The sequence below is a fragment of the Bubalus kerabau genome, chromosome 3 (assembly GCF_029407905.1).
Source record: "Bubalus kerabau isolate K-KA32 ecotype Philippines breed swamp buffalo chromosome 3, PCC_UOA_SB_1v2, whole genome shotgun sequence".
Lineage (NCBI taxonomy): Eukaryota > Metazoa > Chordata > Mammalia > Artiodactyla > Bovidae > Bubalus > Bubalus kerabau.
The window spans coordinates 31,266,008-31,280,663 of NC_073626.1; the positions used below are offsets into that span (position 1 = coordinate 31,266,008).

Below are 14,656 nucleotides of genomic sequence, written 5' to 3' on the forward strand. Positions count from 1 at the left end.
AACTGAGCACCTTCATCTCAGAGCTTTCTAATCCTGTTGGGTCTATACTCCATTGTCAGTAGGGAAACCTAATGTAAAAGAGTTCTTGTTTTGTTCAACAAATAATTATTTAATGCTCATTATGTAAATGGTGCTAGAGGACAATGTGGAGATCAAGATTAACAGATTCATTTTTAACAGAGAAGACCAAACAATAATTTGTAAGATACGATATGATGGAATGATGGCTCATGATGAGTGAAGGGAAGAAAAATGAAACAGACAAAGGAGAGAGACAGAATCTGCTGTTTCAATCAGATCATGGAAGACCTCTCTGTGAATGTGAGGTGTTGCTGCTGCTGCTGCTGCTAGTTGCTTCAGTCGTGTCCGACTCTGTGCGACCCCATAGACAGCAGCCCACCAGGCCCCGCCGTCCCTGGGATTCTCCAGGCAAGAACACTGGAGTGGGTTGCCATTTCCTCCTCCAATGCATGAAAGTGAAAGTGAAGTCACTCAGTCGTGTCCGACTCTTAGCGACCCCATGGACTGCAGCCCACCAGGCTCCTCCGTCCATGGGATTTTCCAGGCAAGAGTACTGGAGTGGGGTAGGTAGATGCCAAATCAGTGGCCCAGAACTCAAGCAAACATTTAAAGGGAAAATATTCTAGGCAGGGACGACAGCAAACTCAGAGTTTGAGCTAAGGGTCTGCTGGGTGGTGCTGAAGGCAGCCAAAAAAGGCAATTGTCAGTGACTTGATGGAGGTGCCTGGGATCCATCAGCAAAACAGATATGTTAGGCTTCTGTCTAGAGTGGAGCCTTTAACAAACCTCTGGGATGTCATCTAGAACCTTTGGGATGTCAAAGTGTTTTTTAAATTTTTATTTATTTGTTTTGTGTGTTTGTTTGTTTTTGGCTGCCCTGGGTCTTTGTTACTGTGTGCAGGCTTTTTCTAGTTGCAGGGAGTGGGGGCTACTCTCTAATTGTGGTGCTCAGGCTTCTCATTGTCATGGCAGGCTCTAGAGCTCAGGGGGCTCAGGAGTTGTAGCTCACGGGCTTAGTTGCCCCAAGGCATGTAGAATCTTCCCAGACCAGGGAACGAACCCATGTCCCCTGTGTAAGCAGGCATATTTTCAACCACTGGATCACCAAGGAAGTCCATGCCAAAGGGATTTGATGAATGGTTTGGAAATGTCTCTCCTCAAACCCAGCTGCACATTAAAATCACTGGAGGATTTTTTTGTTTTGTTTTGCTTTGCTTTGCTTAATTTTAAATATCAGTGTCCAGAGTTCCAACCCCCAAATAATCTGATTTAATTTATCTCTAGAAAGCTAAGCCATCACAGTATATTTTTTATCTCCCCAGGTGATTGTGATACATATTCATGATTGAGAGCCGTTGATATTTAAACAACAAATATTAGTTGTGTAGATGAAACACGTCTGGTCTCTAGGATGTGTTTTTCAAGGTGCTTTATAATGAACATATTAAAGCAAGGAAAAAATTTAAAAGACATAAACATTTTTAAATTAAATTAAAAAAGAGAGAACGAGAGAGAGTGAGAGATCCAGAGGTTGGAAAAAATGGTCTGAGTTGATCAGAGAAAACTAACCCATGGAGGAAAACGCTTCCTGGTGAATTACTCTAAGAGATATGCAGAGCAGGTGGTTTATACAGCCCTAGAGCAGACCTGCTTGGCTGAAAGTATTTTCAATGGACCCGGCCAATTATGTGTGCTGTGTGCACTCAGTCACTTCAGTCATGTCTAACTCTTTGGGACCCTGTGGACTGTTGCCAGCCAGCTTCCTCTGTCCGTGGGATTCTCCAGGCAAAAGTACTGGAGTGGGTTGCCATGCCCTTCTCCAGAGGATCTTCCCTACCCAGGATTGAACCTGCATCTCCTGCATTTCAGGCAGATTCTTTACCGACTGAACTACCTGGGAAGCCCCAGACTAGTCTAATTCAAGTGTAAGCATCTGTCCGCTACAAGTGAAGGATGCGGCTGAACTGGCAGGTTTCAGCCAAGCATCACTAGGGGGCAGCATGGTGAGCTGAGCGGGAGCGCGATTATTCATGTTGCGACACCGCCATCGTGTGTCCAAATGGAAAATGGCACTCATTTTGCAGTCTCGCAAATCACCCCCAGGCGCATCTTAACTTATTTTCACAAAAAGGGGCCAGTGCTGTCGTGCTCCTCTTATATACATGTGTATTTCCCAAAGAGCTGACGATATTTCAGCCTGTCCATGCTGAGAAAAGTCTTCCCAAATAACCAAGATCATCCAAACTCAGTAAGAGGGCAGCACATCCGCTGCTGTGTGATAAATAGTGACTCAGTGGATCAACACTTATCACTGAGCCATGTTTTTAGAGATTGGCAGTAGCAGAAAAATCTACTTATGAAGAGAGAAACAAATACCAAGAAATATTTTTTAAAGGATGCTTAGATGGGAAACTGCTAAAATATTTCTGGTGGAAAGACGAGTTGATGTGTGCTATTCAAACTCTATTTCCCCAGTTCTAGTAACTTAAGACCACATGCTACGTAGCAGAAAATAGGGATCCAAGGACATATTTGTGTGTATCTAGGCAACACTTGGATTGTATAGATGAACCCAAAAGGAGGTGACTTACCCTCAAATCATTCATATTTGTAAAACTGAACTACAGTTAAAGACAAATTGTCTTCCAGTTCCTCCTTGCTGGGTAATCAGAGAGGCCAAAAAGCAAGAAATAAACCAGGGGTTCAAAATTTTGGCTGCACAACAAATTTACCTGGAAGCTTTAATTTTCTAATCCTAAATAACCTGATGTCAGAGTAACATTCTCAACCAATTAAATCAAAATTTCTGGGTATGAAACTCAGCCATAAGTTGTTGTTCTTGTTTTAAGTTCCCCAGATGATATTTTTGTGCAGCCAAATTCAAGTGCTATTGAACTAAAAGTTTCCTATTCTTGCACTCAGTCCCTAAGCCACACTTAAGTATGTCATTACAAGGGCAGCTCTCCCTCCTTCCTAGATCTAGACTCACCTCTCAGATTCATCTTTTAGCCTAAGACCTTACTCCCCTGATGCTTAACAGATTTCCATAAGAGTGGGAGGGATGTGACAGAGCTCAAAATAGTGATCTACAGCCTGTCTGTAAGTTTGTTTTTGGAATCACTTAGCCCCGTACAGTATGAGGTATCTGAAGCATCACGTATCATTTCAAATTGTATCCTCAGCATCTAACACACCTGCCGCACTGAAAGGACTCACTACACAGTAAATGGACAATCTCCATAGCCAGACCACACTCCACTGACTTACCACAAATTCTGCAAAGATGACTTGTGAAAAGAGAAGCAAAAGAAGCTGAGGGTAGGGTGATCTGTGAGCCAGTGAGGACTTTATAACTGGGCATTGAAACCCTCAAAGGAGAAATGGCATGGCAGTGTTACCTGAAATCCCCAGATCACAGATTGCTAAATTGACAGTCATTATTTCCGCAGGTCTCAGCTTCTTTTTTCGTCTAGAAGACATATAAAGGACATACCCATTTCCAAACGTGGACAGAATCCCTACAAGGAAAAATAGAAATTTCCATCATCAAGACTAGGATTTAGAGCTCCCTCGGATATGAAACACTTCTCAATTTCAAAAACGGACACCATTGATTTAAGAGGGTAGTGAGAGGACTTTAAATAAAAATCTAAGTTAAGAAGATGAAATAAAAAGCATGAGGTGTAAGTGACAGGTGAGGGATGGGTTGCCTCCAAAAAGGATAGGAGTCAGGGGTTATTAAACTGCACTTACCCAGAAAAAGGAGCCACTGATTTCCCAGTGAAGCTCAGGAGGGTGAAGGAATCCCCATGGTCAGTACTTGTACTAGCCCCCAGGATGGAGCATCTCCTTAGCCATCTTTAGAGTACTGGCTTTATAGAAAAAAACTCCTTCCCTCTGATGAGAAGGGTGAACCCCTTGGCTATCAGTAAATTCTGAAGACGAAGTGACCCAAACAAACTGAGGTGCTTTCACTCTCCTTGTGGACTCCTGAGGGGGAACTGGCATTCAGGAGTGGCAGAGGCCAGATTAGGTTGGCATGGCCCCCTGCAAGGACAGGGTTCATCTCCTGGAGACACATCCAGGGCTTTTTGCATCCTGCAGACATGGACGATGGGTGTCTGCCACTGCTACTGGACTAGGCACGGAGGGGAAGTGGGTGACAATTGGTAACATGGGCTCTCCCCCTCCCACCAAAGGGAGAGAAGGTGGCCGTCAACCCACCAACCTACCAACAATGGTATCAATGTGTTCCCACTTTTAATATCCTTTTATTAATGACTGATCAGCTTTGGCATTACAATGATAACTGTTCAAAAGCTCTTGCAAACCCAGTTTAAATCCAAAAAGACCCAATCCCTACTGACTTTAGTGAAGAAAAGAATACACCTACTTCCATAGCTTAACATGTAGAGTAGATTTCTTCAGGAATTCTTGCTTCATAGCTGTGTATAAATGAGAATCTGGTACAGCTGCCTTTAGTAGTAAGGAATAAGGAGAGTATTAACAGGAGAAACCCAGATTTTTCTATCTTAACTTCTACTTCTCCACCACAATTCATTTGAGGGGGCAGCCGTGTGTTTCACAGCTGGGTGTTTCAGCTGATGGTATGAAACCAGCAGGCACTAACTGCATTGTGCTCTTAGGAAACTGTGAATTCCAGGCGTCAGAGCGGCCTTGTGGGCCATTAAAACCTCTTTAGCTTTCTTAAGACAGAAGAGGCAAAAAATAGGAGAGACTGTGGAGATTCCAGAGCAAACCAACTGAAATGAAACCCAGGTCTCATTCTAGAGAACCAGCTAGCAAGGCATACTGGGAAATTAAAAAGTGACAACATGGCTGGAAAAATTACAAACACGTGGCTTCTACTTCGTATCCAAAAAGATTAAAAGCAGTAACTATGCATTTGATACACAAAGATCATTTAAACATCCTTTGTCTTTTTCTTCTGAGAATACTGAATTTCTTACTTTTCCTTTCTCAAATTATTTTTACTACTGATTCATAAGGCTTCACCCAGTGCCCAAAGCTTATCAAAAAATAGTCAACTCTCTACTAGCTACATATAAATTGTTCTCACAGGCAATCTCCCCTAGGGGAATATTAACAGAACACAAGCTTATTTTTAATGAGAGTTAAAAGGAGAAGAAGATGAAGAAGGTAAAAGCTAAAGCAAGGGGGACTTTTTTGATGATGACAATCCTGACTCTTTCTATTAATACAAAAATGTTAGATCTTGTAATAGACCCTTGATAAACTAAGTGTTTCTAGTAAAAGAACAGAAGATGGAAATGGGTCTCTTGTTTATTTCTCCTCTATTCCAAACTCACATTATTTTTTCATCTTCCAGTTTTCCTTAAGACTTCTAGTATTTCACAAGAATGTCACTCTACTGGTTTCTTAAAAGAATCCGGGCACATCCTTACACCTGTCCTAGAAGTGGGGGAATCAGGCACAGAACCAAGCCCAAAACTGGGTCAAGGATGAGTCCAGCCTCCCCTTCCCTCCAGCTGAATCTGGCTGCACCCTGAACAGAGACCTGGGAACATACGTTTGGTCCCACCTTCGACTCCCTGAGTCATCTGAGGCTCCCTTTGTTCCTGGATTCTTTTGGGACCTCTTTTCCTGGAGCCTCCTCAGCACCCCCTCTTGAATATTACAGTAGATTTTCCTTCAGACCCCTAATCATCCTATTTTGTGTCATCTGGAGTTATCTGTCAGGTTACAGATGCTACTTTGTAATTCATTCCTCACAACTGATTGAGACAAATTCTATTTATAAGATGTCTATTTTTCTGTCTTTTCTGATCACTGAAGGTACTTACGTTTAATAAAAATGCAATGTGGATTTTACTACCAGACAGTCTCGGTGTGGGCAGAGAGCAGTTTGCCCATTATGTTCACAGCTGTGTTTCCAGCAACATAAACAGTGGCAAAGAATGGGCCCTTTGCCCATACAGTTGTGTTTGAAAGGATGTGGAGGTCCATTTATAAGAAACAGAATTTAAGTCAGCATGATAATAACTAATAACAAAACCAAGGACTCAGGAAAACCCTTTGCAGTAGAATTTCTAATTCAATTTCATTAATTCCTTTTCCTCAAGCACTGACCATAGAGGGGTCTCCAGACTTTTCTAATGAGTTTGGCTAATTTCAGGAGGTTAAATGAAAGTCTTAGCCAGTAATAAGTAGATGAGAAAGAGAGATGGGAGGAGGAAAGAAGGGAGAAGGAGAGAAAGAAAGAAATCGAGAAAGCTTGACCCAACATGTGAAAAGATTAAAGGCACACACACCTAAAGACGTAACCCACCTGCACGCTGGTTACCCAAATTTAAAACAATGATTTTAAATGTAAGAAAAATATTACGGTTGAATCTAATTACCTAGCCTGGTGCTGTCCAATAGAAATATAATGGAAACCAGAAATATGAGTCACATACATATTTAATTTTTTTCTGGTAGTCATATCAAGCAAAATAAAAATATTACTATTTATTTTGAAAATATATTTATTTAACCTAATGGGTTAGCTGTGTGTGCTATGCTAAGTAGCTTTAGTTGTGCTCAACTCTGTATGACCCTACAGATTGTGGCCTGCCAGGCTCCTCTGTCAATGGGATTTTCCAGGCAAAAATACTGGAGTGGATTGCCATGCCCTCCTCCAGGGGATCTTCCCAAACCAGGGATCGAACCGGCGTCTCTTGGTCTCCTGCCCTGAAAGGCAGGTTCTTTACCACTAGCACCACCTGTAGCCGATTGTTTAAAATTATTAATGAGCTATTTTACATTATTTGTTCTGGTCCTGTGTTTTCAGTATCTGATTTCTATTTACACTACACACATCTCGATTTGGAGAAGTCAGAAGTACTGAGGAGCCACTCGCGGCCACCACGCTGGATGCCAAAGCCAGGAAGAAGACGCACCACGTTGTGGATCATGCACAGAAACTTTAGACCCTGGACTGACTTCCACTTATTATTCAGACATTTTTTTGACTCTCACCAAAATCACTTGGTGATGCTGTCATGGCTAGACTTGACTTTAGGTGAAGCAAACTCAGTGTGATCCTCCTGACGGTAGCTTGGGGACAGAGTTCCCTCCGTTGCAAAAAACAGAGGCTAACCTGGACGCATTCTAAGGTCCATTCTGAGCCTATACTCTTAGCATCATATCAAGAACACTTTTCAAAAAGTAAAAGCACTCTATTCTAAATAAGATCTCCTTATCATTAATTTTATTATTCGGTAGACAAACCTACTACCAAAGCAATCAAAATGAAATAGTCTCAAGATAAATTATTTTGCTGTAAAGCTTCTTGGATTATCGAGGGAATATTTATCCCAAATAATAAAGATAATGGAGTCGTTTCTATGAAACATATAAAGGCCGGATGCCACCCGTTTTTCCTGCTTCCTCCCACTCTTCATCTCAAAATATACACTTAAGTGTTGGCATCTTTGTGCAAAGTCAAGATAGCAGCCTATGAATTTTCTAGAGGCAGCCTTTGCACGGAAAAAAAAAAAAAAACCCAAGGAAACTTACCAATGATTGTTAAGTAAAAGCCAGCCACTAAATCCGCTTCCCAGGAAAGCTTGGAAGCAAAGGGATCCCCATCGCGAAGATAAGGCGGCCGGCGCTCGTCCGGGGGTGGGGCCGTGTGGTTCAAAGCCATGCTCTCCTCCAGCGCAGCGGTCTGAAAGGCAGACGCGTGCAGGTCACAAGAGCCCAGAAGAAGCCCGCCCGATCCATCTCACGGCCGTGCCCCCAGCTTTAAAATGAAAATCAAGTTCGCAGGGTCATGCTTGAGTCTCTAATAACTGGTGAACACTTGCGCGTTTTTCTTCCACTATCCACATTTGTCAATATTCAATTCGCCAGTGTGTAGGCTATCCAAGTGTCTGCTATTTCCTTCCCACTGTCACCCAGTTTGTGCCACTTCACAGCCTCCTTGGGTGAATAAGAGGCTGAAGGCCAAATCTCATCCATTTTACTGCTTCTGGCAATTTTTTTTTTAACTTTTAAACTTTTTACTTTATGTTAGAGTATAGCCGATTAATAATGTAGTGATAATTTCAGGTGGAGAGGAAAAGGGCTCAACCAAACATAGAGTATCTATTCTCCTTGAAACTCCCTTCCCATCCAGGCTACCACATAAGGCTGCTTCTCACAGTTTTTGTAAAGGTCTGAGCCAAGTAAAGATGTTGTTTGGATACACACACACATACATGCACACACACATATGAGATATTTAATCAATATTTATTAAAATACTATCATATATAAAATATTTTAATTTGCCAGAGTATAGTGGGTTTTTATTTATCCAAACTGCCCAGAGGAGCATCTCTGTCAGTTATATGTTCAGTGAGCTTCAGAATTTTTCTAAAAGAAAAAATAGTCATTGATCATTAGAGTATTGAATACAAAGAAACATAGATTCTTCACTAAATGAGGTTAAGAACTAAAAGATTGTCAGGAAAGGAACAAAAAAAAAATATTTTACAATAATAAAATTTAAAGCTGAGTTACTTAAAAACAAAATATCTTTCAACATTAGATCGTTTAGGAATGAGTTCTATTTTGGTTGTAATTGGTGCAGTGATAAAGAATCAGCCTGCCAGTGCAGGAGACCCGGGTTCAATCCCTGGGTCGGGAAGATCCCCTGGAGAAGGAAATGGCAATGCATTTCAGTATTCTTGCCTGGAAAATCCCATGGACAGAGGAGCCTGGCGGGCTACAGTCCGTGGGGTCACAAAAAGTCAGACACGACTGAGTAATTAAACAGCAACAACACTAGGCTCATCCACAGGCAGATATGAGTTTCAAGTTTCTTAAAGCAGAAAGCAACTCCATTATTGCCCACCCCCACCCCTTCTGATCCATTCTCTAAATCCACTGTTTGCTGTAGAAATACCATATAACAGTGCAAATGCTTCTGTGAAAAGTCTGATATTTCAGGGAAGATGCCAAGAGTTGCAAAAGAAGCCTCCTATCTAAAATGAAGAATAAAATAAATGACTGCTCGAGACATCCTCCCCCCCAGATTTATGATTCTATGCAAAGATTAAAAAAAAGAAAAAACCTCTTGGAGTAAATTGTATGTCATTAATCACATTATTCATGTTCAGATATTCCTTTGAGCAATAAAATATACTCTGGCACCCTAACATTTGCTACTTAATGGTCTTTTGCCCATAAATAATGCTTCTTAAAACTGTTCTCATAACAGCTTATTATAGAAAAATCTAAAGACATCCCCACTCCTCATCACCTGTAAAAGTTTTCAATATTTTTTGAGTTACCAGCATTGACCTCTATGATTTCACAATAAAAATTAAGAGGTAACTTGAGATGGAGCCAGATCCAAGTTCTCCTGCCTAAACTGAAAGAATTTACAAATGACTATTTAGCAGATATGGAAAACAGAATGGCAAATCAAGTAAACACCTTAAATCAGTGTCAAGGATGATGATTTAATTCTATCCAACTTTATCCAGTCTTAGAATTATCTTCAAAGAATGTTAGGCCACAGATTTCTCTCTGACCTGCTGAATTGTCACTTTTTAAGGCAGGAGGTAGCATGGACATTGTAGATAGCTACTTATACATAGGATCTGAAAGTGTTCTTCCCAAAATGGGCTTTCCTACTGGGCTGCTCTGGCTTCTGAAAAGTTTGTGGTTTTTTTGCCTGAAAGCTTTATCAACCCCATATTTATTTCTAGGTATATACCATCTGAGGGGCCTCCCAGATGGCACAATGGTAAAGAATCCACCTGCTAATGCAGGAGGCTCAAGAGACACAGGTTCAATCCTTGGGTTAGGAAGATCATCTGGAGTAGGAAATGGCAACCCACTCCAGTTTTCTTGCCTGGCAAATTCCATGGACAGAGGAGTCTGGCGGGCTACAATGCTTCGGGTCACAAAAAGTTGGACATGACTGAGCACGCATGCATGCACATATATTATCTGAGAAAATAAGATGTGAATCTGTCAGCATCCATGAAATCTTTAACATCAAGGAGTTTCTGAAATGAGTTACTTGGTACCGAGTAGCAGCCAGTGGAGCTGAAAATAAGTGGGATACTGCTGCTGCTGCTAAGTCACTCCAGTCGTGTCCGACTCTGTGCGACCCCATAGACGGCAGCCCACAAGGCTCCCCCGTCCCTGGGATTCTCCAGGCAAGAACACTGGAATGGGTTGCCATTTCCTTCTCCAATGCATGAAAGTGAAAGTTAAAGTGAAGTCATGTCCGACCCTCAGCGACCCCATGGACTCAGCCTTCCAGGCTCTTCCGTCTATGGGATTTTCCAGGCAAGAGTACTGGAGTGGGGTGCCATTGCCTTCTCCGAAGTGGGATACAGGTAACATCAATGGCACAAAGGAGGAGGATGGAAACATGGTAACACATGGTGATGCTTGAAAGAACACAGAAGGTCATGAAATATCCAGAAAGTTAATAAAGAAGCACCCAAGAGTTAGGGAAAGGACATCAAAGCAAGAAGAGCAGCAAGAATTGACAATATTCAACTTCTAGAGGTCAAATTTCTTAGCATTAAGCCTAATATAATGTAAGCAAGGAAACACAGATTTTAAAATTCTTTAAGTCCAATGGATGGCTTATCTAGGTCATTGTCAAGTGGGTGTTGGCCCATTTTTACTACTGTCTTCAAAGGCTGCCCACAATAGGCCTAGAGGACAAAAGGTCTGTGGTTAGATTCAGTTTAACCTCAATTCCAAAACTATGCTGAATCAAAGCGGTGAAAGCAGATGGACACACTCGTCTTGTCCTTGATCTTAGAGGAAATTCTTTGAGTTTTTCACTATTGAGGATAATGTTTGCCATGGGTTTTTCATATATGGCCTTTAATATGTTCAGGTAGATTCCCTCTATGCCCACTTTCTAGAGAGTTCTTATCATAAATAAGTGTCGAATTTTGTCAAAAACTTTTAAAAGAATTCCTACAGATGAAAAAAATACACACACACACATTGATTCCAGAAATGTGTCCCCTCACTAGGCTGGAGTTTTGCAGTAAGAGGCCAAAAACTCGAGATCAAACTTCCTTGTAGCTCAGCCCCAATGACCAGCCAGCCTGGGCCCCTCATCGTAAGCAGGGAGACCACTACCGAAGACCCGGGGGTGGAATTTTCTTTGCCTGCTTTGTTCTCACCTCTCTGCTGCCCTCTTCAATCTCAGGCTCTGCCTTTCCCACTGGAGAACCACAGTGCCTTATGCCATCACCCCCACCGTATCCTTTCCTGTCAAATTCTTCTCTAAAAAATTGGAGTTGATGCATGTGGTTGACATAGGAGAGTGTTCACAATATATTTGGTGAGGAAGAAAAAAACTATCAAAGACTTATGAATCACTTTTTTTTTAAAAAAAAAAGGAGAGAAAAAATATAAAGATATATATCCAGGGGTTATGTTTTTTTTATTATGAACTGTGGTAGTCTGGCATAGTGATATTAGGAGGAATTTTTCCTCTACTTTTTATTTGAGATCACTTGATGATATATTCATTTTCTAATTATGTAGCAGGGGTATGTTACTTTTATAATATCTATATTTTAATATAGGAGTTGTTACAGATTATTTGTGAAATTTGTGAAAATTTTACACCCATTCATTCATATAAACATTTACAAACTACAAGTTGTATGGTAGGCCTCTACTGAGTCCATGAGTCCCTTCCCTTGGGACTTTGTCATTAAGAGGGGGCCTTGCTGGAGCTGAGTTAGATTTTTCTGCAAAAGACTACTCATAGCCCTGAAATCTCACCACACACATGGAGCAGCTCACACCTCTGCCCCTGATCTGTGCCTAGCACTGGCCTGAATGTGTGTCAGCCACAGGTCTGGGACCCAGGAGACACCTTGGGAATTTTCTCCCCATTTCTTGAGTCTCTTCTTGCTCACTGAGTGTTCTGCAAATTTAATAAGCTTAAACCGTGCTCTTCATGGCGATTTTTTTTTTCTGTGTCAGCAGCTGCAGAAGCTTGATGTTCATCAGGCAGTCATAATACTCATACTAATATATTGTAAACCACATCTGTACCCTAGTGAAGCAATCTGGATGATTCTGGCATCCTTGTATTAAGGATATGGTATTTTTGTTTTTTATATACATGAAGAAGGACCCTGCAAGAGCTTCAACAAAGTGGCAATCAAGAAGAAAAAAAATAATGTGGGAGCTCAAATAACCCCAATCCAGGTCTCCGGAGAGGTAACCTTTATAAGTTAGTTAAGTGTTAATGAGATCCTTGCCTTCTCTACAGGAGAAATATTCACAGCCACAAAGAAAACTAGTAATCAGCTGAGGTCGGCTGTCAAACAGAAATGCACCTAACACCCTTCAGATTTTCCTGTCGTGGTTCAATATGATGCTAGAGAAGAAAATAGTCATTTTTTTTTTTTTTTGACCCACTTAAGACAAGAAGCATGAGAAGGAAGAGAGGGATAGAAGAAAAGAGAGAAAGTGAAGGCGGGAAAAGGAAGCAAAGAATATTTTCTGCTGCAGAACCAAACCAGCAAGAGAGCAATCAATTCAACTCAATAGCTCCTAAGCCATGTAAAAAGGGGGCTGAGTTGTCTGTTGAGAATAATAACGTTCAAGTCAGTTTATTCCAAGCAGTTCAGCTTGAAGCAAATTGACAAATCTAAGGCAATGGGAGGATTGTAAGCCATAGAAGTCTGCTTTAATTCTGTCTTAAATCATTTGTCTTAACTTCTTGTGTGTCAGCTGTCACATAACTCCCAATTCAACCACCTCTCCTCTTCTGAACTTCTGAGTAATGAGTTTGAAATTAGTTTATCCCACATTCTCTCCAAACCACTTTTCCCAGGCAAAAGGCAGTACAAATTTCATGTAAGAATGACCATTTTAATTCTCAGCTCTCAGTACTTTTCATTCTCAGGACAAGAGTCCCCACCTACTTAATCCAAGTATCAGACAACATTGTCCAATTCTGGCATGGGGCACAGTTGCCCCTTCCTTTGCCTGGGGTACTCCTATTCTCTCTCTGTTAGGATCTCTTCCTAAGGAAGCAATCAAATAGCCCAGACCTCTGCAGATTATCAAGGTAGGCATTGTCTCAAGAGCATACAGGAAAATGTAAGCCCCAGAGGGGACGCTAGAACCTCAGGACCCCTACTGGCATCATGACAGAACACCAGATGGGCAAACCCTTCTCAAGTGGGAAATACTTTTGTCCATACCCTCACAGTGAACATTTTATTTCCTCCCCCCAGCCCTTAAACTCTAGGATAAAAAGAAACTTAGGCAAAATAAAATGGCTTTCAAAAAGGGATACAAAATCCCCTGCTTCCTTCCCAAATTCATGTCCTGCAGGCTCTGAGCTCATCCAACTCTCCACATCAGATCGTGTAGCTGAGATTCCTAGTGACAACGTTGCCCTCAGGAATAGTCATGGCCAACATGAAGCACACACAGAATCTTCAGCAAATGAATCTATTCATATTCCTTTGAGAAGAAATCAGCCATACCACATGAGGGTTAAAGAAAAATGGGAGGAACAAACCGGCTAGACACACAGTTACTTTGACAGGAAACTCAGAGGGCTTCAGACAGATCCGAAACTGTAAATTTTACTGCAATCTCTCATTGTTCTACTGTTCTTCCTTGTTGCATTCATGATCCAATATTCTGTTTCTGCAATGCCTTTTAAGCATAAGTTGATAAGCATTAGTTGATAGATTTCACCCTAAACTCATCAAGAGGGAAAAAAAAAAATCCAGTTCGCCTCATCAATTACACAGTGGCATTCAGCATAAAGAGTCAGACAGAACGGCTCTAACTTGATCCTAGTTCTTACAACCCCAAAGAGGAGGGAGAGACATCCCCTAAAAGTGAATTAAGAACCGCAGTCTCTGTGTCAGCCTCGGCCATCCTTATCATTCCCTTTAACTAACTATTCAACTCAAATGTCCTATTTTCCTGACAATCATCTTAGAATTTTTTGTTTCTTCATTTTTTTCCCCCTTGTTAAAACTCACCAATTTAAGGGCCTGCCAAAAAGAAATGTCTTTCCCTGGGCTTCTCAGGCTGGGTTTGCTCAGATCTTGCGATGTCTTCCTATTGGTTCTTTCCAAAACACTAGTTACTCTGCCCTTCAGCTGATTTTAAACAGTATCAAGTGAAAGGTACTCATTTTCTAGACTTTCCTGCTCTCTCCACCCCTCTGCTGAAAGGACCAATCATATCTTTGGAAAAAATAATCTCATTTTATTGAATTATTGAGAAGAGATGTAATTTTTGGAAGCTTAACTTATTGGTGATTAAAACCCAGCAGCAGCTACTGGGCCCAGATATTGATCAGAAACTAGAATAATGCTATTTGCTGACTGTACTTTAAAACACCATATGCTTGCTTTTTTATTTCCAGATTTTAAAATCTCAGATTACTATTTAGGACCAAGAATTAAATCCTAGAGCTTTTTATTAATTGTCTTCTTAGCTTTTTTAAAAATATCAAGGCACACTCTCTTCAATTACCTAACATAACTTCCTGAAGGAGAGCACAAAAATAGAAAAAGAGAAGCTCACGTATAATTTTTAAAGCATAAACCTTTGTCCTGACCTGGTTTATGGCTCTAAAGGTTTACCAAAATTAAAA

General features: G+C 41.1%; 1 protein-coding gene across 1 annotated transcript in view; it reads right to left on the reverse strand.

Moving 5' to 3' along the window:
- OPN5 (opsin 5) overlaps positions 1 to 14,116 on the reverse strand; it is a 40,003-nt gene extending 25,887 nt beyond the window's left edge. Inside the window, exons 1-3 of the mRNA XM_055574665.1 lie at positions 14,037 to 14,116; positions 7,564 to 7,714; positions 3,420 to 3,539 (exon numbers count right to left, since the gene is read on the reverse strand). Coding sequence (XP_055430640.1) covers positions 3,420 to 3,539; positions 7,564 to 7,693 — 250 coding nt within the window. The 5' untranslated portion in view covers positions 7,694 to 7,714; positions 14,037 to 14,116. The remainder of the gene's footprint in view (positions 1 to 3,419; positions 3,540 to 7,563; positions 7,715 to 14,036) is intronic.
- Positions 14,117 to 14,656: the final 540 nt, after the last annotated feature.